We start from the raw sequence: 22,907 nt of genomic DNA, 5'->3' as shown, positions 1-22,907 counted from the left end.
AGTTCTGCACTTATGCTCAGATGCTTCATGAACTTACATTTTACTGATGTGACGAGGCAAATTTAAAACCTCACTATGGAGTAGGAAAAGCTGCTGTTGACTTTTTCCAAAACAGTGATAACTGTCCTGGAATTGGGAGCTGAGGTAATTCCTCTCTGTAGGTAAAGCACTTCAGTGTCTGGCTGAGTGCAAACTTCTCCAAATCAAAGCTTGCCAGCTGTAGCTTCTGGTGACAGCTGTTGCTTGGTTTGTGAAAACACACCTTCAAACCTGAAGTTTACTCAAGTGCCCTGGAGTGTTCAGCAAGCCTCCGTGTTGCGCTTGGGTTTGGATCTTTCTTTTTATCTACTGCCAATGAACATTTTATAATGCCGGAAAACCTGAAGGGATCTAGTCTGTGCCAGGAGGCACCTTGGGTCTTTGAAGCTCCACTGCCAGCAGTGCAGAGTTAACAAGGAGGTTTGCTAAATGCAGCTTGGCCTTTGTAGCTCCAGTCCTGCCATTCAGGGAACAGAAGGTGGGGAAAGAATGGGGAACACTAGCCAAAGGGGCAGAAGACAGGAAAAAAGATAATGGTATCTCTCCCTCTTAGAACCACCCTGTTGTTTGTCCATCTGCTTCCATGAGGTGCAGTTTTCCAAGTTTCTGCTGCTTTCTTTTTCTTCCAGGCTTCCTGATAGCTGTTGTCCCTTAGCTGCCACTGCCTTAAAGTTAGAGCCAATGTAGCAGTGAGCACAGAACTTGTGTTCTGGTGTGCGCTTCTGCTGTGGTGCTGGAGCTTTTGCTGAAGGCCATCACTGAATGGAGTTCTAGCGTTCGGAATTCAGACGCCTTGTCCTGCTTCTCTAATACTGAGCCATATATCTCTTTTAACACTCCCAGGTGCTGTTCACAAGTCTTCCCGTAGTCCATGTGTATGCTGTTAGCACGTTGGCCCTACATGACCCAAAGAAGCAAGACAGAAGTGTGTACTCCTGCCCTGTCTACAAAAAGCCTCGGAGAACAGATCTGACGTACATTTTCTCTTTGTATCTGAAGACGGTGCAGAATCCTGATCACTGGACGTTACGGGGGGTTGCACTGCTCTGCAATTCAAAATAAGGGCCAGCATACAGCTATAAGGAAAGAACCACCTAGGAAGATTAATCTGCAACTAGTAGGACTTCTACTATTGACTAAGTGTTGGCTACCTTCTTATTGGGGTATGGGAATTAGCAAGTGATGTACAAAGATTGTGTTAATTGCACATAGATCGGTTTACTCTGTTCACAGCAAAAATAGTAAATGTATTTAACCAGGGAATATCAGAGGGAAAACAGTTGCAGGTGTAAAATTTGGCAGCTGTTATAATGCAAGTGAGAATATAATCAGCTAGCTTGCTCATTATGGAAACACCACGAAAAAAGTGCTTCTTATGATAGTGACAACTGCTTTGACATTTATGGTGGTTCTTTTGTAGATGTTATCTTTTCTTCTTAATGCAAGACTACTTCACAATATAAGAGAATTATTTTCAAATTCAGTTTTGTAGTTGAAAACTTATCATCTGTAGCATTATTGAAGCTGTAATGACAAGTGAATTAAACGTATGGTAAAACTTTATCTGCACGTATTCCAAGGCGCAGCTCATTTGGTTTTGCATTTGTAAACTTAGTGGGTAGTTTTACTAATGGATGCTCCCATTGCCTTGGTTAATCACTTGTTTATGCAAAACATTCACGGAAGTGTATAAATAGGCAGGTTTATCTTTGCACATATTAACTAATTTCTAAACCTATGTCCCAGTATAAGGAAGATGTGCACCCCCCCATTACTAGTGAGAAAAAAGTTTTGCAATCCTTCTCAGAGTGAACACATCTGAACACCAGTTTGGATCCGTTAGTTTTTGTGGTTTTGTGTGTTACCACCATTGCTGTCTACCCTGTAATTGAAGGGTGATTGCTACTACTTTTTTAATAGATGGTCAGCTATTGGCAGAAAACGTTTGGCTTTTTTCACCAGCACAAATTCAACACAAAAAAAAATTGCTGTGGATGTTATGAAAGAAGGGCTTGCAGTGAGTACATTGTTAATACTTTTTTTCTCCTTGTAAACCCTACATTATAAGCTCTGTGGAAACTGCATCACTTCCTTTCTTTGACAAGTAAAATGAGAAAACTAAATGCTATATAAAGAAAATCTGTAGGTACTTATGTTGTAGCACTTACTGTTCTGCTGTATAAAATACAAAGAAATAACTGCTTTGAACTTTGACATCTTCATTTCAATAATTATTCCCTGTTTGTCAGTTTAGGAAAACATCAAATCTTGCAGAACAGAAAACAGGCCATATTGCAGAAGAGACAGACAAATCATACAGTATTTCACTGAAGAAAGCTACTGTTTTATACAGAACTGGAAGAACATATAGCCACCTGGTTCCAGAAAAGACTTCTAACTAGTAAAAAAACAACCAACCAAAGCCTCCAATCTATCCTATAAGAAAACCCCCCCTTTTTTTTTTTCTTTTTACGTGTAATTACAGTACAGTGATGTAGAATTTATTGTTGAAAGAAATGTCTTCCTCTCCCTGTCTCCCTCTCTTGCCCTGTCCTGCCCTTCTGTTCAGTGGAGCTGCTGCTTCCAATCTGACAACATTAATTGGATTTGAAATGTCATTGACATAGTATAACATGGACCTTCCCCAACGAGTGTACGCTAGTTACTGTTCCTGAAGGTGTTTCACTTCAAATGTGGTGTACACCAGACTAAATGAAAGAACTGGCAGGCAGAATATTTGAAATCAAACTTATTGTATTTAAACGATAGATTAACAGTTAGCTGGGAGTCCTCAAACAATGTATATAGATAACCAAGTTATGCTCTGCTGTTAAAACAAATCTGAGATATTCAATACAATCATACAGCTTTTGGCAATATCGTACAAGTTTCACACAGATAGTAATGACTAACATTGCTTTCGGTAAGTGCTTTGAAGGCAACTCCATTTAGGAATGAAGAGAGCGATACAGTCCTGCACCCCATGTCAGCGTAGCGGCCGTGTTTACAAACATATCTGATGTCAGGCCACTGGCTCCCGAGTGTTGCCAATAAACAGCATTCCATACTCCCGAGGGTGTCTGTCTCGTAATCCCTGAGGCTGTGGCTGGTCGATAAAGATGATGATGGGAAACAAAGAATTGGGTTATGGATTGGCCCTGAATTTCAGCGGCTTAGCAGAATAGATTTTAATTTCAGTGAAGCTCAGAAAAAGGACAGAGAATGGAAAACGAAACAATTCCCTTGTCTGCTCAGTTACCTTCATGATCCTATGCCCTGTGATCCTCTGGATAGAGTAACAACAAAAGGAAACTTCAGTTACAATATTATCTATATTCTCTATTTATCCAGAACCCATGCATTAATCTTATTCCTCTCTTATTGCTTCATACTCTTCCCTTTCTCACAATTGCATCTTTCTAGAACATGAATACAACACCTCGTTCTCTTTTCCTCCTGCTATTTCATATTTAATGTGTCTTCTGCTCTTTATTCTTACTCCATAAGTGCAGAAAATGCATTTCTTACCTACAGCAAACCTTCCTCTTCCAGAACTCTGGAAATAATCTTTAATCATTTCAGGAGCTTCACTTTTCCACTGAGAGGAAACACAGTTTACTCAAAACCCTATAATTTCTGCCACGTCTTGTTGCACCCTGGGTAAAGGAGGTATTTCCTCCTTTTGCTCTTTCAGTGAGGGCTCTTAAACATAAAGATTTGTGTAGTTGAATTGATATTTTTCATAGTTCTTCCTTTTGCTAATATGACGTAATAGCTTTGTTATTGTTTCCTAATTAGAGGAGCTAGTATAAGATAATGGAAAATGTTTTTATACTGTTGTACATAAAACCAAAGAGAGTGATTAGGCCGTAAAGTGACTCTAATCAGTCTTGAAAATCCTGCAGACTTCCGTCTCCCTTTGACATGCGAATTCCGTGTGGGCTAGTGGTGGCTGTCGGCACACTGTGAGATGGAGGCGGAGCCCCTTCATTCGGTTGGCGTGGCTTGACTTTTGTCAGGAAGACAACACTACAGACACCCATGTAAATACCACCAACACATGTTTTGTGATATGACACAAATTCACACGTTTTTCTAAAGCTGAGTGAATACATTTCTTTTCTTGCAAGCTGGAGGTTCCCAGCCTGGAACCTCTGAGCAATCCAGTCTAGTGGAAGGTGTCCCTGCCCATGGCAGGGGGGTTGGAACTGGATGATCTTCAAGGTCGCTTCCAACCCACACCATTATATGATTATATGATTCTATACTGTGTTATCTCTTGTTCAGTAAGGATAGTACAGTGTGTTTGCTAATTGATTCCTTATGCTGATTGCTTTAAGTCCAGCAAAGGGACGTCATCACCTCCTCCTCCTTCCTTTCCTTCTTGCTTAAGAACGAATTCTGGGATTGTCATTCCCTTTTCAGTTGACTGGGAAGCACCTTTTGCTGCACTATTCTTGTCTTTCTTTACCTTAGTGATCACTTCTGTGTAAGAGATCTCTTCAGTGAAGGGCTCTGCTGCTGGCAGCTCAGAGGTGATGTGCACACCAGCTTCCTGGATGCCCTCCTGACCTTCAGCTCCTGTTCGTTCTTTACTTTTTTTATGGATCTTGAACGTCTCCTTCGTTGGGGCAGCTTGTGAAATGGATTTCTTGATCCGTATCCCAGATTGTTTCAGTCTTTCTCCTGACTGCCTGATTCTCTCTCTCCTCTCAGGGGTCACTATTCTAGTTCGAATCCTGTTCACCTTCTTGCCAAAATTTTGTCTTGTTCTTTGGATATTTTCCCTTGAAAATGCCTTCTTGATATCATCTATGCGCCTCATGCCCGATCTCTTGAACTGGGTTGCTTTGCTTTCTTCAATATAATATTCTTCATCAGAAGACAGATCATCAGGTGGCAAGAAATCATCCTCTAGTATTTCACCCGGTGTCCTCTCTTTGATAACTGAGAGAGATGAAGGACACTCGGTTTCCTCCTGTGAATGAAAGCAGAGAGTCAGCTTCCAGCAAGTGTCTTTGGGAAGGATGGTGATTTAAGCATTTTGTTCGTTGGCTTGTAATTAGTTAATGTTAATTGAAATACAATATTCTAACAAAGTAATGTAGGCCTGTACTATCATATGTGACCTGTAGAGAATACAAATGGCAGAACAAACCTTTGCCAATTTCTGTAAAGACGTTATGCCAGATTAAAGATTTATTTTCAGTGTGGTTCTACCTGAAGCTAATGAATGCTACGGTCCTATATGTACTGGCCCCTAATGCTTTTCAGAGTGAATTTGTCTAGTTCATTTTGTTCTAGTATTTGTTCTAGTTCTTTTTTTGAAGCTGATCTGCTTCTCAAAGATTGGACTTAGATCCATTATTCCTCACCAGTAAAAGTAGACATCCTGTAGGCAAAATAGGCTTTTGTGCCTGTGTCACCCTTACACTCTCCAAATAAGTGCCTCAATACTGGCAGCTTCAGTCCTTTACTGTCGGCAAGACAATAATTGCACATTTTTGACTAACTGGAACTTAGCAAACATTTCTTTTGCTGCTCAGGAGGGGATGAACCCCACCATATTAACTTACATGTGCTGGCTCCACAGGAGAACAAAGTCAGTAAAAGAATGAGATGTTACTCAGTTAAGCCAGTTCCATACGATTCGCTCAGCACCTCCACCATTGACTTGTTCTATCTGGAAACAGATGAGTGACCACAAGCAAGCACCTCTACCTCCTGTGGCAAGTTTGATGGCCTGTATGAGCATGTGGTCTTAAATATTTAGATTATACATCTGATATGCATTAGCTGCATGCCTGGAAGTGGTGACTATCCAAGATATCTGAGCACTAGGAATGTATGTAGCCTCTCCAAAGAAAGACTACTAGAGGCTCAAAGCCACACAGAAGATTTCCAACAGCTGTCCTCAACAAACAAATAATTTATCAAGTATCACTTAGTGGTTAAAGATGTGCAAAAAAAAGCTCGTGGAAGGATTCAGTAATATGAATTATCTGAACAGGGAGAATCCCCTAAGATAGTTGATCCCCTGAAGACTACTGTCTGCATGGATGCTACGAATTTGTGGCTCAGCGTCAGCGAGTCACTTCTGTCTAGAAGTATTTCTTCATGGAGAGTAGAAAAGCCATAACTTGTAGGAGGTGTATGAGATGGCCAATTCCAGCCTCTTCTTGTCAACTAGCAATTTATGTGCATGTGCTCTTCTCCCCAGAGAAGCAGCCATTAAGGCTGCAGACAGGTACAACAGCTATATAAAACTTCTATAAGCTGTTTCCCATTAGTACTAACTACTCCGGGAAATTTCTGAGGCGTGACACTGTCTGGGCACTATCTTTAGTATTATTATCTTACTGCAGAAAATAGAAGAGATATTAGAAGTTGTCAACCCATGAAGAGTGGGTCAGTCTTACTGATTTTTTGCTGTGAACTGATTTCCAGCCAAAAAGATGTCAGTCATTGTTCACGGTGACTTGTTAGTAGCAAGTCACGTTTAATGTTATTATACAGAGAAGTAGTCATATGTAAAATAAAATACATTAAGCTATTTGGCAGATAAAGCCCACGTAGGAGTCTTTCATCATGCATCGGTTTCATTAAAAACCCTCTAGTAAAATAGTTGTTAATGCTTAGAAAAAATAGGGACGAGTTGTGTTGCATTGATTACAGCAGAATGTTATTCAACTCATCTGTCAAAATCAGCAGGAACAAAACTACAATGCTTTGCTAATAATCATCTTCATTAACGTGCAAATTAACATTAATCATATAAAGCCTTCTATATATAAACACAATCCCTTCTTTTCTGAAAATGAACTAAAACACAGCTGGATAATAATTTCTCAAAGTTTGTAAATTATAGCCCACTCCTTCAGCTGAAATGCTAACAAAAAACATTTCCAGAATGACTATTCTGAAATTTCAGTACATACAGAAATGAATACAATATGGTAAATAGGGTCTGCTGTTCATATGAAGATTACTTTTTAAAAAGGAAGAAGGTAGAGAGACTACTTTCTCTGCAATATTTAGGCTGTCCTCCTTTGGAAGAGGAACAAATTTTTCTGTATTTTTGTCAGTTGTTTGCCAGATTTTTATTGTGCTTATAGTCTATCACCTAAAGAAGAGAGCACTTTAACTTTCATACTTGTGTTTCTTCTTATCACTAGATATCAGTGGGGTAGAGACAAGGTTCCTTCTTCAAGCAGGAATGATGTTTTAGCACCGTGTGGGAAATAGATGGAGTCAAAGCATCTAGCTACCCGCTCATTTAGAGACTCACTAAAAGCAAAGATTAGACACCTACTGGTTTAGTTGCACAGGACAAAGCCCTAAACCAAGCAATACCTTTCTTGGATTGAAAGCAGATGGGACTGGAAAGAGCAGGACTAGGCAGCCCAGTCTTAGGGGAGGGTGAGAAGGAGTTGAATAATAAATTATGCTGCTTGCGAGCCTTTAGTTAAAAATTCTACTTAAGCATTTTTCTAGGACGGACCCATGTCTGCCATCACTACCTTATGGGAGGGAGGATCTTTACACAAAATTTGTAAGTGCTCAGATGAAATGAGGACAAGAGATTATTTCAGAATGAACGATTCTGCCAAACAGGTATTTCTAACCTGACTTACTGAGGAGTACAGTCATATGGTCTGTCTATGGCTTAATACAAAGGACATGTTCTCTGCTTGCCTTGCCTACTGGCAAAAACCAAAGACATTCACATGCCAGAACCAGAAACCAAGAAATAAATCTGTGGAAGCTGATCATTCCCGTTCTCTTTCATCACTCCTCCTGAATGGAGCACCTGGAGAGGATGCATCCTGCAGTGGGTGCTCACACTGACTTGTGCATGCTTGTTGGCCATTATCTTCTGAAAAGTTAGTCAAACACTCGACACAGTGAAAATAGACCTGGACCTTTCAAAACAAAACAATTTTTTCTCTTCTCTTCTCTTCTCTTCTCTTCTCTTCTCTTCTCTTCTCTTCTCTTCTCTTCTCTTCTCTTCTCTTCTCTTCTCTTCTCTTCTCTTCTCTTCTCTTCTCTTCTCTTCTCTTCTCTTCTCTTCTCTTCTCTTCTCTTCTCTTCTCTCTCTCTTCTCTTCTCTTCTCTTCTCTTCTCTTCTCTTCTCTTCTCTTCTCTTCTCTTCTCTTCTCTTCTCTTCTCTTCTCTTCTCTTCTCTTCTCTTCTCTTCTCTTCTCTTCTCTTCTCTTCTCTTCTCTTCTCTTCTCTTCTCTTCTCTTCTCTTCTTCTCTTCTCTTCTCTTCTCTTCTCTTCTCTTCTCTTCCAAGAAAAAAGTCAGAAAAAAAGAAGTTGGAAACTGTGTCCAGTGCTGGGATCCCCAGATATGGAGAGTGTCCAGAAGAGGGCTGCGAAGTTGGTGAAGGGTTTGGAGAGGAAACCGTATGAGGAGTGGCTAAAGTCACTTGGTTTGTTCAGCCTGGAGAAGAGAAAACTAAGAGGAGACCTCATCACGGTATACAGCCTCCTCACAAGAGGAGGAGGAGGAGGGGCAGGCACCAAACTCTTCTCTTTAGCAACCACTGACAGAACCCGAGGGAATGTCAGGAAGATGTGCCAGGGGAGGTTTAGGTTGGACATTAGGAAAAGGTTCTTCACCCAGAGGGTGGTGGAGCACTGGAACAGGCTCCCCAGGGAGGTGTCACGGCCCCAAGTCTGACAGTGTTCAAGAAGAGACTGGACAAGCCCTCAGACACATGGTGTGAACTGTGGGGTTGTCACATGCAGGGACAGGAGTTGGACTCAATGATCCTTGTGGGTCCCTATGATTCTATCAAGAAAAACAAGGAACTACTAGAGAGGATTCAGCAGAGGCCTATGAAGATGATTAGGGGTCTGGAGCATCTTTGTTATGAGGAAAGGCTGAGAGAGTTGGGTCTGTTCAGCCTGGAGAAGGCTGAGAGGGAATCTCATAAATGTTTATAAATATCTCAAGGGGGGGTGTCAAGAGGATGGGACCAGACTCCTTTCAGTGGTGCCCAGTGATAGGATGAGGGGCAATGGGGCACAGACTGAAGCACAGGAGGTTCCATCTGAATATGAGGAAAAACTTCTTTACTTTGAGGGTGCCAGAGCACGGGAACAGGCTGCCCAGAGAGGCTGTGGAGTCTCCTCTGGAGACATTCAAGACCTGCCTGGACACATTACTGTGCGATCTGCTCTGGTTGCACCTGCTTTAGCAGGTGGGTTGGACTAGATGATCTCCAGAGGTCCCTTCTAACCCCAACCATTCTGTGATTCTGTGAAATCAGTCACATAAATGGTTGATTTGGAGGCTGTCTTTTTTTTCTACAAGAAATGTAGCGTATACGCTTACTTTATGCATGTTCCACATTCTCACCCTTACACATCCTCTCCACTAACACATAAGCATTTGGGTGTTTTCCACCAATTTGAGAATGAAGCTGAGTTCAGACACAAAGAAATAACCTCTCTGCTGAGGAATCAGCTGTGTTCTGAGTCATTCTGTCTGTCCTCCCAGCTGATGCCTATCCTGAGTAAACATATCATGGCTCAGGTACCTTGCTTGTAGATCTGGACCCAATGTTTTTGGCAAGTGATGGGGGATGTGTTATGAATGGGTGTAGGAGGGGAGAAAGGAGTAAGATTAGATGCTGTGTTGTTGAAACTAGAATTATTTTGGAGAAATTATGTGTGTGTAAGGAAATGAGGTCTGGAAGGCGAAAGACTTCAGGTTCTGTGGTAGCAGAGAAGGGACTGAAGGCATTGGTTGCAATGGTAAGGGGAAAGCCTGGAGACGTTTGCAGTTCAGCTGGACAGGGAGAGAAATAGGCCACAAAGCTGTAAGCTTAGTTTGATTCACTGCTTAATAAACAACTTTAACAAACAAAACTTAAATGTATAATGTTGTACGGAACAATCATACAATGCAGGAGTCACTGGTGATGCCTCTGGCACAGTAAGACTGCTAAGAAAGCATTTTAAACCAGAACTTTGGGTTTTCATAATTTTCAAGTATTTAACTTCTAAAATATGCCTAGCCAAAAGACTGAGTTTTACTGGCCTGACTGAATACAAAGCAAACACATGAGTAAACCTCAGCTTTGATGAAGAAGGCCAGCATGGCATTTATTTGACTGGATGGCTCTGTGGACAGTGAATATTGAAACCCAGGTGTTTCTAACACTGGGTTCCCAAGAAAATCTGACTCGATCATTGTCATGTTCTCCCTCTGCTCCCATTTCAATTTAATTCACAATTAGAACATTTTTGAAGGGACGTAGTCTGTGCCCTTCACACAGGCCTTTCGCTCCTCAAACGTTGCATCAGCTGCCAAAGCTCTGGCTGTTCTGCACCAGCACAGGAGGGCACTGACCAGTTTTCAGGCACAAGGAAGCGGTCACAGAAGCAGCATTTTTCCTCCCGTAGGATACAGCAAGGTGTTTATGAAGGAAGGCTAACACACCTGCTCCTTAAACTACACAAAGCCAAAGTGCGGGCTCTTTTTCACCTCACGGGAACCTTAAAAACAATAGGTAAATAATCTTCAGTGTGGCAATGCCCCTAGTCAGTGTTACACGACCCTCGAGGTGGCAATGCTTGCTGATGCTGTTTGATGCTCAATGAAAACGGCAGGGGAAAAGAGACTGTTTCAAAATGCGCCTGCTTGATAACCCTGCCTGCGCAGTCAGGCTCCTCTCATCTCTGGGCAGGGAATGAAGGGAAATGGCAAACTGTTGAGCCATGTCTCAGGTATTTTGCTGCAGTTGTGTTCTGGCAAAGATCAGGTTGGCTCTAATAGCATCCTTCTCCCTTGTTGGTGAGATAAGGAGCAAATAAGCCAAGAGGGCTGCTGGAACAGGCCATGCAAAAGAAAAAGGTTATTAAAAAACTTCCCTTGCAAACTTGTTAGCTGAATCACCACTCCTTATCTTTGCAAGCACAGGTGGAATCAATAATAGCAGCAATAGTATTATTTTCATTAAGAAGAGGTGTGTTGCTAATTTGGAGTCCACTGGATTCGCTACACAAAGCAGTGATCTAATGTCACTGCAAAGCAATACTTTGGCTTTAAGTACATTAACACTTCAAATGTTTATTTCAGTAATAATTTTAATGTAATGTCATTTTAAAATAAAAAATAATGGGATATAAGGGCATTTGAATGGGTATGGCCAGTTCAAGAACTTTACTCCCCTCATCATTGAATGGGTTTTTGCACATGTATTCTGGGTTTGTGTTTCAAAGCCCAGAATGGGCTTCTAGAGTTGCCAAGGAGAAAAAAAGATTACTGGCAGCGTAAGGGCAGGAAACTGCATCACCATAGTGTTTAAAAAAAACCCTGAGAATTTGCATAGTGAACAAATTATTTGTTGTCTTATGTGTAAATAAATGCTAGAAATGCTAGAAAACAGTTTTAGTTTCTCTTATAGCTTCAAAGTGTAAAGCTAGCAAGCTTTGATAAAGGCAACTATTATTAGCTCTCAACTATTATCTCATTTCAATGTAAACTTTAGCAGGAGAAAAGTTTTTTAAATACAAAAACAATAGCAGAGAAAAACAGAATGACCAATAATTAAATAGTATATTTTATAAATATATTTTTTTGTATATATATATTAAATCAAGACTCAAAATGGTCCTAAAGAAACTGCTCACAGGAAAAGTAAGGGAAACAGATGAACTCCATAACTTGGAGTCATTGTATTGCACAGGGAAAAGGCCACGGCAAATGACCTTTCAGCCTTGGGATGTGTGACAGGGAAGGTGCAGGTGATGATTAACACAGGCACAGATGGGACCGGCGATCACCTGACAATTCTGAAGCAGAGCACGAAGCAGTAAAATGGTTGAAGGCCACGCAGCGCCTGGTCTGGCGCTGCTGCCGTGTCTATGACAACTGGGGATGCAAATGACTGGCAGCGTATGGGCAGGAAACTGCATCACCACAGTGTTTTAAAAAATCCTGTAAATTTGCATGTTAAACGAATGATTTGTTATTCATACCAGCAGCCGAGGTAAATCACTAAAATATCCCCTTGAAATTGCTCTCTAAATCAATATGAAACCGCTGATGAATAACCAATTACAAATCATTCAGTCCTTTTGCTCATATTCCAACAGTTAAGTAAGAGTGAAGCTTTATAAATCTCAAGCGATCCCTTCACTTTTTCCGCAAATATGCCATTTCAAAATCTCTGCCATCAGGCAAATAGCTGCTCAGATGAGAAAGAAATGGGGTTATTTTAAAAGGCCACCTAAGGGATTCTATCAAGTAAAGAAGACAAAGAATAAACACTTCAGCACGTAAGACTTTATGGCCAAGTGTTGTTGCTTGTATTTAGAATTATTCTTACATAATGAAAAAGCATCCTGGCCAGAAGAGACAGCCTCCATTCCCCCCCCCATTTCTCTTTTGTGAATCCTCGTGCACATCCCTTTTCTTTAAATTATGTCAGAAATCCATTAATTTAACCAGGAGTATACAATGACTATTTAAAAAAAAAAAAAAAATCAGCTTATTCTCTCATTATCTGACAGCAGGAAGCTACAGACAAGGAGCGAGCGGTACCCAGTTATACACATCACTTGGAGAAGCCCTTGGCTCCAGGCCACCACGTGCTGCACAGAAAGGCCTTCTGCAGCTCCAGGGGAGAGTTACAGCTTCACACTGACTTTGCTATTGTTTTATGGAGCCAGCCTAGGGAATATCTCTGCAGGTTTGCAAACTGGTGAAATTTCTCACTTCCAATTCATCTGTAGCTACCAACCTTTTGTCAGTGGAGGAGAAAGAGCGATCACAAGTTGTGTTAAGACACAAAAATATGTTTGGTAATATTTTGATTAATTTGTTCTTCACAAAGTGACTGCTCTTGCAAGCTAGCTACAGCAGGGAAGTAAAAATGAAACCCAGTCAGTCATCCGGGCTTGCTGAAGGGTCTGCCCAAGCAACCGTGTCTCCATGTTCACTCACTTCTGGACACCCTTTCAACCCAATGGAGTTGAATAACAGGTACTTATTAAGTAGACACTGTATCCAGAAGTAGGTGTCTACAACAGGCTGGGTAGATCCAGCTCCATACATTTCTCTCTGCTTGCTTGAAGGGACTCTACAGGCCAAATGTGCTGGTGTCTAAAGCCCAGCAGGATAAATCCTGTTCTAAATTCTGAATTTGCTGTTAATGACTTCACATATTCCTTGTGTCTGTGCTGTTCTGATCAACTTTATTCCTGTGCTAAAGATTGCTAAAGATTGCAAAATTCAGCTGTCTTCAGTAGCGCTGAAAATTCACAGGGCGTTTCAAAAAGATGAACCCAATTTAAAAGCAGTAAATTTCACAATGGTAACATGTTACAACTACACAAAAATTTACAAACAGTTTAATAAGCTATCTAGCAGTAATCATCTGAAACTCTACTATGCTCTCCCCTCTCAAGTGGCAAGAGTTTCATTCATGGCCAGTTCATGGTTTGCAGAGACATCATAGTGATTTCAAACTGAGTCCATCCTTTTGAAACACCCTGTAAAGCCCAACTGCATCTCCCCAGTGCCAAGTCCACTCCTGAGTCTGGGTCTCAGGTGTTAAGTGTATGGCTGAAAACACGTGTGTGCCCACAGCAGCCAGCCACAGCTCCGGCCTGTAAGTCACTCCAGGCAGCCTCTGGGACCGTGGGGGAGAGGCAGGACATAGGAGGCTCATGATGTAGCTACGTTCTTCTAAAAACTTGCAGACAACCACAAACAAAGTCCTGAACAACTGCATCCAGTGCAAATGTAAATTAAGATCAGTTTTTTCCACCACTCGACGTTAATAGGTGGAGAAAAATTGATGGCAGCCCTGAGAAGATGACTGCCTGTCCTTTGTGAGGACCGCCAAAAGGGAACATGTCTGGGGACTCCAGTTACAGCAGACCAAATAGTGTAGTGTCAAGTTTATAACTTGCTATGAACACAGCCCTGTGAAATATGCAACCTGTTTCAACTTAGGGACACAGAAATGGCCCAACAACTGCTCTTTTTTTTTTTTTTTTTTTTAAATTTTCCTTTCTCCTTGTTCCTTTTGGACACATCCCTAGAAACACTGTATTTCTCTAGCAGGTTGAAAGTGGTTGATTTTTTCCTAAATATGACAGATAATTGATGGCCATCTCGGCTGGCTGCAGTATTCGAGCACTGGCTTCGCTGCTGCTGCTCAGCACGGGGCCGGCTCTGCGCTTTCAGCTGAAGGCCAGGGCTTGACTCTGCAAACAAAGGACTGGTGCTACGCTCTCTGCAACAATGGTTGGGTTTCTTTCATTCTCTGTAATCTCAGCAAAGGCAATTACCTGCGCCAGCTGTAAAAATATTTATAAGGTTTGTGCCACAAGGCTCCAACGAAGGCCATGCGTTGCTGGGCTGCTGAGGCCTCTGTGTTTGAGGCCAGTGCTCTGCTGTCACAGGCAGTCAACCTATTGCCATCTTTTTTTCCACTAACTTTTCAGATTCCACTTTTAACAGCAATTTAGGTTTTCTTCCTTCCCCATGGATTCTAGCAGAAGGCTTTGTACAGACCCTCATGTCTCCAGAATTAAGAATCAGTTTGTGGGTTCTGACTTGAGATGACTCATGGAGAGTTTACACATATTTCAGCTTTTCAACAATAGTGTTTACTGGACTCCTCATCCATGCCCCATTGTTTGTATAAATGACAGCCACAACCTCTCTTAGCCTCTTTCCTTGATGAACTAAACCAAGCTAGGACCTTCTGGTGTACTCTCATTTACCAGGACTTCCCATTGCTTTGATCAACCTGGCAGATGTTCTACAAACCTGTTCAGTTTGAACACAGCTTAATTCAACAGGAGTGATCAGAGCTGCACGTGTTAGTCCGGGGGGCTCTGAAGTGTTTTGGGCAAGGCCACTGGGTGTCTCTAGAATTTCTGGAAATATCTTGCCTGAAGCCCTTCATGTCCACATTTTTTTTAAAGAGCTACAACATCAAGTGGGCTCTCAGTCATCTTGGGAGCAATTAATACACCATTTTCTGTCCTTTCCAAGCTATGGGGCCTTAGAAGACAAAACTAACAACAAGGGCTTTTCCTAAGTACAGGAATCAACACTGTGTACACTTAGATTAGCATTACTCCAGCTCTGAATATTATTTGGTTTCTTGTCTATATGTCTTTCTCTGGACCGACAGCTTCATGTGTTGAGTATATTTTGAGTATCCACACCTTTTTCTTTGCCAAGATCTTTAATGAAAATATTACACAGTTGACAGTCTTTGAAGCAAACCCTTTTACAAACCCATCACAAGCCTGACTTTCCCTTTTCAACACAATCCACTCTCAGCTGTTACTTTTCCAGATTTTCTGTTATGAGGTAAGATATTAGGTGCATAAATATGAGAAAGGATAAGACCTCTTATGTTTTTGTGAAACAGAAAAATGATCAAATATGAGTTACCTAGCACAATCTGCTCTTGGTGAGCTATTTAACTCCATGGTACTAATGATTCTGTTCTGCAGAGCCCCTTCTGAGCCTGCCCTTCTTATGCCCAAACAATTTCAGATTAATGGCAATGGTTCAGATAGTTTTCCTTGCCTTTTTTTAAATAGCAGTGTTATATTTGCTGTCTTTCATGTCACTGTTAGTGTCACAGTTTTTTTCTCAGAATAGTTGTAATTAAAACTACATGCTGATGGATGGCAAGTTTGTGCACCAGGTCTTCCAGAGCCTCTTGACTGTGTGACACCCTGGTTTTTACTGCCACTTTGGATGGAAGTGCTTCCACTTCAGTTTTCAGATTACCGTCCCTATCTTGATCTCACCGTTTTTACCAAGTTATTATGCTGCAGATGGACAGTGGCCAGGAAAAGCCACTTACATTTTATTTATGCATAATATGAATGGCATACGGAAGGCTGCTTGTGCTAGCCCCTCCTCATGTCTGCAATCACAGGACAAACAAATCAGTTGTAACATGGCTGTGTAGGCCAGTCAAGCCATCACCTTACTTGGTTTCTGACGTGTTCACTGTGACTGTCCACCAATTTTAAACATCAGACAGCAGTGAGTAAAACAAATGCATCCGTCCCTTCATAGGAGGTTGCAGCATGGAGGGTGTTGGTCTCTTTTCCTGAGTAACAAGTGATAGGATGAGAGGAAATGGTGTCAAGTTGCACCAGGGGAGGTTTCGATTGGATATTAGGAAAAACTTCTATATGGAAAGGGTCATCAGTCATTGGAACAGGCTGCCCAGGCAAGTGGTGGAGTCACCATCCCTGGAGGTGTTTAAAAGTCATTTAGACAAGGTTCTTAGGGACATGGTTTAGAGATGGACTTGGCAATGTTAGGTTAACGGTTGGACCCGATGATCTTAAAGGTCATTTCCAACCAAAATAATTCTATATGAAATTGTTACTTATTTACAGTGCTTACATAAAAAATAGAAAAGAGCCCAGGATCTGTAACATGGGCTTTCTGGTGGCAGTGTGCTCACATTCAAAGAGGGTCTTGCAGAAAATGCAGAAAAGCAAATGAAACAAATTCTTTCAGGCTTTTAAAAAAATAAAAATCCCTTTTAGTTTCTGAATAATTCAGCCAGAATGAGTTAAATTGTTGGATGCTCTTTGACTGGAGAGAAATGATATCTCTCACAGCTGATTATTCAGGCTAACCTGAACAGAAGTGAACAGTGACCCGCGCAACCTACAATGTACTTTGCGTTCCCTACTATACCCTCAGGGCACATAGCACTCCAGGGTCAAAAGACTTCACTAGAAACTCTGAAATAACCTGGTATTTTCTATCATGCAATCAGCCTGGGGAGGAGAGCTGCCAGCTACCACATCTTTTCCTCAAACTCATGGCCTTTTAAAAATGAACGCTCTCAGTTTCCCTGATCATTATGCTCATGGATGATCACTTTGTCTCTTTTTAATGCAAGGATATTGCCAACTCTTTTCATCATGGCTGAGGTCTCTTGGGACAATCTCCTCCAGCCAATGATCCTTTTCAACCTGCCTATTCCTTCTATCATTGATGAGATCAAAGCTACCCACTTGAAAGAAAATCTTTAGGATTTAATTGGTGTTTCCCATCTCCTCATACACCAATGTTCTGGCAAAAGCTAAAGCTAAAAACCACGTGCGCTCACCCACGCAGGCATTCAGTGCCAGCTACACACAGGTCCTTGGCTCCCTCACAGTGTCCCAAATGGTTCTCACTACAGACGAGATGTCACTCCCAACCACCAAGTAAACAACTTGGTTATACCCATTTGTAAAATATAGCTAAGGGAGCACACTGATTCCGTAGCTATTAACAGACTCCCACTCATCGTAGCCAAGCTTAGGTCACTCAGGTCTTGGCACTCCATCAGGATGTCTACGCTGGTGTAAATCAACAGCGTGAAATCACTGCACTTGTGGGAAAGACACTTTCACAAGTGTACCTGTGCCTTAAAGCTTCAGCACATTCTTGGCTCCTTGCCATGTTCCAGTTTTTGAGGAGCAATACCATTATCATCCTCCAGAAAAGTGTTAAATCCTAGAGGGACCAGCACATCTGCTCCTCCTCCTCTGTACAAGAGGGAAAAGGTTCTTCAATCTACCTTACAAAAGGCTGGCGGTTCTCAACTACTGTCAGAAGAGGAAGGTATAAAGAGAGCAGTCAAAAATGCTGTTTCCTTTCCTGAAAAGTACCACCTAAGAATTCATTATGCAGAAAAGGGTGAAGGTCATTCTTGTCCAGCAAAACCAGCAGAGAGTTCAGAAACTCCTACTGGAGGTGATTCGTAGAGAAAGCGCACCTCATGAGAGCCACCTTTTGTATTAAATATCTGAAAATAGCTGTTATTTATAGGTCCGTGTAAATCCATTTTCACCATATTTTACTACATTTTTAAATAAGCAACAACTCATGTCTTGCTAGGAGAAAATTTACATTATGTAATGAATACTGTTTTAAGAACAAATACTTTCAAAGTATTGATTCTGCTGCAATCATTATGGTAAAGGCAAATCAATAAAATGGCATTATGCCATTAACCACGGAAGTCAGAGATATTTATTACCTTTGGCTGGGAAATGATTTGCAAGGAAAACGCAAAATTTCCCTGTTTTCTGTTCTATTCTATCATGATGGTGCAGCCTGCAATAATTGTAATAATACACCAAATTGTGCCCCTACTTTCTCCTGAACATCCATAGTAAGTCATTCAGTCAGAAAATCTGGGTGGCACAATTTGGCTACATGTGGTACTAACACAATATTAAAGAGGTAATGTTTCCTACCTTCAGCTTTTACTCTTCCCCCCCCCAATTTTTCCCAGCTATTTCTTCCCAGTAGTAGAAAATAAAGTAGCTAAGAAAGCTAGATTATGCAGAAGAATTTGTCAGCTGTATACAGTGGTGAATATACTCAGTGGAACACACAGTTCCATTCATTGCAAGTAATGTTATTTATGTACAAACAGATGCAAGACCAGGGCATAAAGCTGGGCAATGTGTTACTCAAAAGGGCTGGTATTTTCAAGAACACAAGAACACCTAATGAGGAACACAACCCATTTGAAAGAAGCTCTGGATGCTCACTGGTATGAAAGAGCAACTGTGCTTCTGGCAGAAGATCAAACGCTTTTAAGTTCTACTGACTTGGGGAACTGGCAAGTTTCAGCAAATACAGGTTGGGGCCATTAAACAAAGGGATATCATGGCACTGGCTAGTGACGGACAGACCCTGTGAGTTGCCTGCACGGTCTGTTTGTACGGATGTAAACAAGACCATGCCATTTCATGAAGCTTCTCTTCGAACACAATTATTTATAAGAACACTGAACACCCTAGAATGGGGTCAATGAAAGGAAATGTATTATTTTCTTGCCCAATATGACAGAAAGAACAGCGCTGTGTTAAAACATTTCCAAAGCAGAGCATGAAAGGGACTATTTGTTGTCATGAAGGGTTTATGGGTTTGAGCTTTAGTTTGTGAATATACTGCTATAGACTGAAACAATGCAAAAAACCTCCAAATTTGTCAGCACTACAAAAGCCTGGGTAATCGTGCAAGTTAAATAAACCATCTGTTTTGATATTTAGTGTTAGAAGACAGTCTGTGTTCCAGGGAGCCTCCAAACACTTTTGCTATTTGGACTTCTACCTAATATGGCGAAAAAAATAACAGGGACGAATGACAGGCATGGTTTGTATGACAAGATTTACAGGGCCAGCCTCATATTACCTTTCGGAGAGGCAACAAATAGTCCTGGCTGATCTGCAGTTAATCTTACACGACTGGCTCAGAAACCTCCCCACACTAATAATAGACCCGTGTGTGCTGCCGGCAGTAGGTTCATGCTGCAAGGCACCGCGGAGCACAACTCAGTGTTAAAGAAAGCATAAAATAACTCTCACATTGGACAGACTGTGTCTTTTTTGTTCATTTACTGACGCCTACCAGCGGCCACCAGGGAGGCGGCACAATGACAGTGCTACACGAAATTAGGTTCACGGTTACCTGATAGATTACAACCCGGAATTTGTTTTTCTTCAGCATCTCCTGTTGTTTGGCTTCCACCTTCCGCACGCTGATGCTCTGCCGCTCCACGCGGGCCCGCACCTCCTTCATGGTGGAGCTGACTTTGTGGGTTTTCTCCAGTAACTTGTTCACCGTGTAGCCCGTATTGCCGTGAGCCTGGGCAAGCTTTAGCATGTCGATCTGTATGGTCTTGATGGCATTTTCCATCTCCCTGTGCCTCTCCTCTATCCTCTTCTGGCTCGCCTGCACGCTGTCCACAATGTTGGCCACTTTGTCCAGGACCGTCACAATAGTATAAGCTGCATCTTGTTCTTCTTCCTCCTCGGTGACGCTGGAGAGACGATTTTGGTGGGTTTTGTCGGCTTCCAGGGTGATTTCGTGGCGGTCCATCTTGCCTGCCTTCGGCCGGCTCGGCGGGAGGCGAAGTTTCGGTGATCCTGCCAGGAGGATTCTGGCGCTGCTGCGGAGAGCCAGGGCGACAGCTGGCTCCGGCGATGCTCAAAGTAGGGCGTGAAACGCCGCTCCTGGAGCTGGGTCAAATGCTTCTGACTACAAAATATCCACACATGATTGTTGGGATACTTTCAGCAACATGAAACCCCTAAAATTAGGAAGCAATGTCTGCAAAGGAACATACGTTTAAAGGGTCACGCTTCTGTACTGATGAAGTTATTAGTGTTAATCCAGGAAAGTTAAGTAACTTACTAATTAAGCAGGAAAGCAAACTTGCATATTTTTAACGATCAACTTTTGTTTTCGTGTTACTGGAGTGCTTTCCTCCGAGGGAATTCAAAGAGTGGTCATGAAAATGAGCACGGTTGTTTTTCCCAGCAAAACAACTTCGAGTCTTCAGCTTGTTGCAATTACCACGTGGGGCAACAAATAAACACACTAAACCAGAGACAATATAGTGAAAACATTGTATTGTGACATGCTTTTCCAGTTCAAAATGTTGAAAGCATTTTTTTTTAATTGAACAAATTATTAAATCCTACATGCAAAATTTTGAAAGCCTAAACTACATGTTAAAACAGCTGAACACATCCTATTCACACTTTATCTCGGGTTCTTTCAAACAACAACTAACAGTCTATTAATATAACTATGACCAGCAGACTAATTTGGATGGACTTCTTTAGCTCTTGAAAATACTCTATACAAGAGCACTAGTAATTCATTCACTTTTATTTGTTTTATTTTAATCACAAACACTATACAATCCATATTGCAGGTGTTAAAACTTGTATTTTCTTTAAAAAAAGTTTAAGAAGTATTAAAACAGCTTGAACAGTGATAAAGTAGGCTTTATTCCATTTTTTTTGCGTTCAATTATTCAACACCAATTTTTACAATACCTAAATCTACTAAGACCTACTTCTTTTGGACCTGTGCCATCTGCTCTACCAGGTAACTTCCCAAATTATGAAATTTATAATTTTCCTCTTTAAAAATAAATTGTTGGAATTATTTATGAAGATGGCAGTGCTTAGACCCAGCCCACACATTTTATAAATATGTTACAACTACACACAGCACACAGCTTCACAGTACATGCGATAGGCAGTGTCTAAAAAATCAGTTACTAACTTCCAAAAACATTTAAATATCTACGGTATTGAAACACAGTGTTTTCTAGTTTCTCATAAGAAAAGTAAACTGTAAACATTTTTACCTTTAGTTCATGCCTTGTTTGCTAGGTAATATGGACTTTTTGTTGGTTTGTTGTTTGTTTGTTTAAATCTACAACCATTGGTGAAATAAATCTATGTTCCCAAAAATATTACATTCCATGAATAAAGCACAAGTCTATTATATAACCATGTGATACAGATACAGAAAATGAACTACTGTATTCAAAAACATAAAAGTAAAGTTACGAAAACAGTCCATAGCTGTTAGAGCTGATGCTTTCAGAATACAGACCAACATTGTTACACTAAAAATGTTCAAAAATAAGGCCTCTGAAATAAATATTTCCATTCTTTAAAAAAAGATATAATAAAAATGTACATCACATGGTCAATGTAGGTATAAAAATCACTAAGTTAAACCATTCTGGAGGATGTATCTGAAGTAAAATGGCCTAGGTTTTGCTTCTGCCGACGTCCTCTGTTGTTTTTGGGGCATTTTCTGTTAGAAAAAAGAAAAAGAGAAAGAGAAAGGAGGGCTGCTTTCATATATGCCACAGAAAATTAAACCTAGCAATAACATATTGAGTTTATTTTCTGTATTTAACACTAGAAGGCAGTCTATGAGCTGTGCTGACTGGGGAGTCACTCCTGCTGTTTGGTACTGGACTGGCACCTGGGGACGTCTGTGGGACCCCAGACCACTCGGAAGGGAGTTCTGCTTGAACTTGAGACTGAAACCATCAAGGTGCCACGTCCTTCAGCCTCAGTCCAACAATTCAGTGGTGTCAGGATGAGGGGCAGCGGGCACAGACTGAAACACAGGAGGTTCCATCTGAATGTAAGGAGAAACTTCTTTACTTTGAGGGTGCCAGAGCACGGGAACAGGCTGCCCAGAGAGGTTGTGGAGTCTCCTTCTCTGGAGACATTGAAAACCAGCCTGGACACATCCCTGTGTGATCTGCTCTGGTGAACCTGCTTTAGCAGGTGGGTTGGACTAGAAGATCTCCAGAGGTCCCTTCTAACGCCAACTATTCTGTGATTCTGTGAAAATGCATACCATGGTGAATAATTGCATTTGCTCTATTTCATACATGTTTCATTCTTAAGATTCAGTGGATGGTAAGGCTGGATCAATCAGCCTTTTGAAGTGCTAGACCTGCAGATGCCTGGCTGCTCATGGGAGCCCCCGAGGCAGAGCCCACCCAGGACTCTCAGTGGGGTGAGTCGAGTGATCCCTTTCTTGGGGATAGGTACACAACTAAGAAAAGATTCACAAAAGCCAGCAATTCTGAACAGGATGGGCCTTAGTCTGCCAGACAGTGGGCTATGCATGATGGAGAAGTCCTGCTGGGACACAGGAGGACAGGCTGTCCCCAAGAGAGCTGGGGAAGGGCTGTAAGAAGGCTAAAAGAGGAGGGCTGCTGAACCACAGCCTTCCCTGCCACAGCTTTGGCCAGCAGGGTGTTGGGTAAAAAAGTGGCAACATCAGCTGCATGAGCCAAGTGGATGTCTTTTACATGTTGTTAGACGTAACTTAGATACCTGCTATGTTGAACCTCGCAAGAGAGAGGGTTGACGCCTATATTGTTCTTGCTTAGGGTGTCACTCTACATCACTGAGCTTGGGAAGCCACGCACTAATGCAGTGGCAGAAAGTTTTATGACCTGATGTAAGTGGAGCTGAAAAAGTGAAGGAGGAGTCAAGGAGGAAAAGGTAAAGTGTAGCAGGGATGT

At 41.6% G+C, this 22,907-nt stretch overlaps 3 protein-coding genes across 5 annotated transcripts in view; 1 reads left to right on the top strand and 2 right to left on the bottom strand.

Annotated features, from left to right (window-relative positions):
• Positions 1-2,247, top strand: part of LOC102096498 (dynein axonemal heavy chain 5-like) — a 170,061-nt gene extending 167,814 nt beyond the window's left edge. For all 3 annotated transcript variants that reach the window (XM_065052935.1, XM_021295674.2, XM_065052934.1), the window contains exon 77: positions 883-2,247. In XM_065052935.1, coding sequence (XP_064909007.1) covers positions 883-1,101 — 219 coding nt within the window. In that variant the 3' untranslated portion in view covers positions 1,102-2,247. The remainder of the gene's footprint in view (positions 1-882) is intronic.
• Positions 2,248-2,775: 528 nt separating this feature from the next.
• On the bottom strand, positions 2,776-20,297 carry CAVIN4 (caveolae associated protein 4). The gene is made up of 2 exons (XM_005508400.3): positions 19,523-20,297; positions 2,776-5,017 (listed from the first exon to the last, which is right to left on the bottom strand). The coding sequence occupies exons 1-2, from the start codon at positions 19,931-19,933 to the stop codon at positions 4,361-4,363; spliced, it is 1,068 nt and encodes a 355-aa protein (XP_005508457.2). The 5' UTR covers positions 19,934-20,297; the 3' UTR covers positions 2,776-4,360.
• A 152-nt stretch (positions 20,298-20,449) lies between these two features.
• The window catches only part of TMEFF1 (transmembrane protein with EGF like and two follistatin like domains 1), a 124,463-nt gene continuing 122,005 nt past the window's right edge, over positions 20,450-22,907 (bottom strand). Inside the window, exon 10 of the mRNA XM_065052941.1 lies at positions 20,450-21,673. Coding sequence (XP_064909013.1) covers positions 21,589-21,673 — 85 coding nt within the window. The 3' untranslated portion in view covers positions 20,450-21,588. The remainder of the gene's footprint in view (positions 21,674-22,907) is intronic.

Source organism: Columba livia, chromosome 2, assembly GCF_036013475.1.
Source record: "Columba livia isolate bColLiv1 breed racing homer chromosome 2, bColLiv1.pat.W.v2, whole genome shotgun sequence".
In the NCBI taxonomy this organism is placed as follows: Eukaryota; Metazoa; Chordata; class Aves; order Columbiformes; family Columbidae; genus Columba; species Columba livia.
Note: the sequence above shows the minus strand (reverse complement) of the source record. Positions and strands in the feature narration are given on the sequence as shown.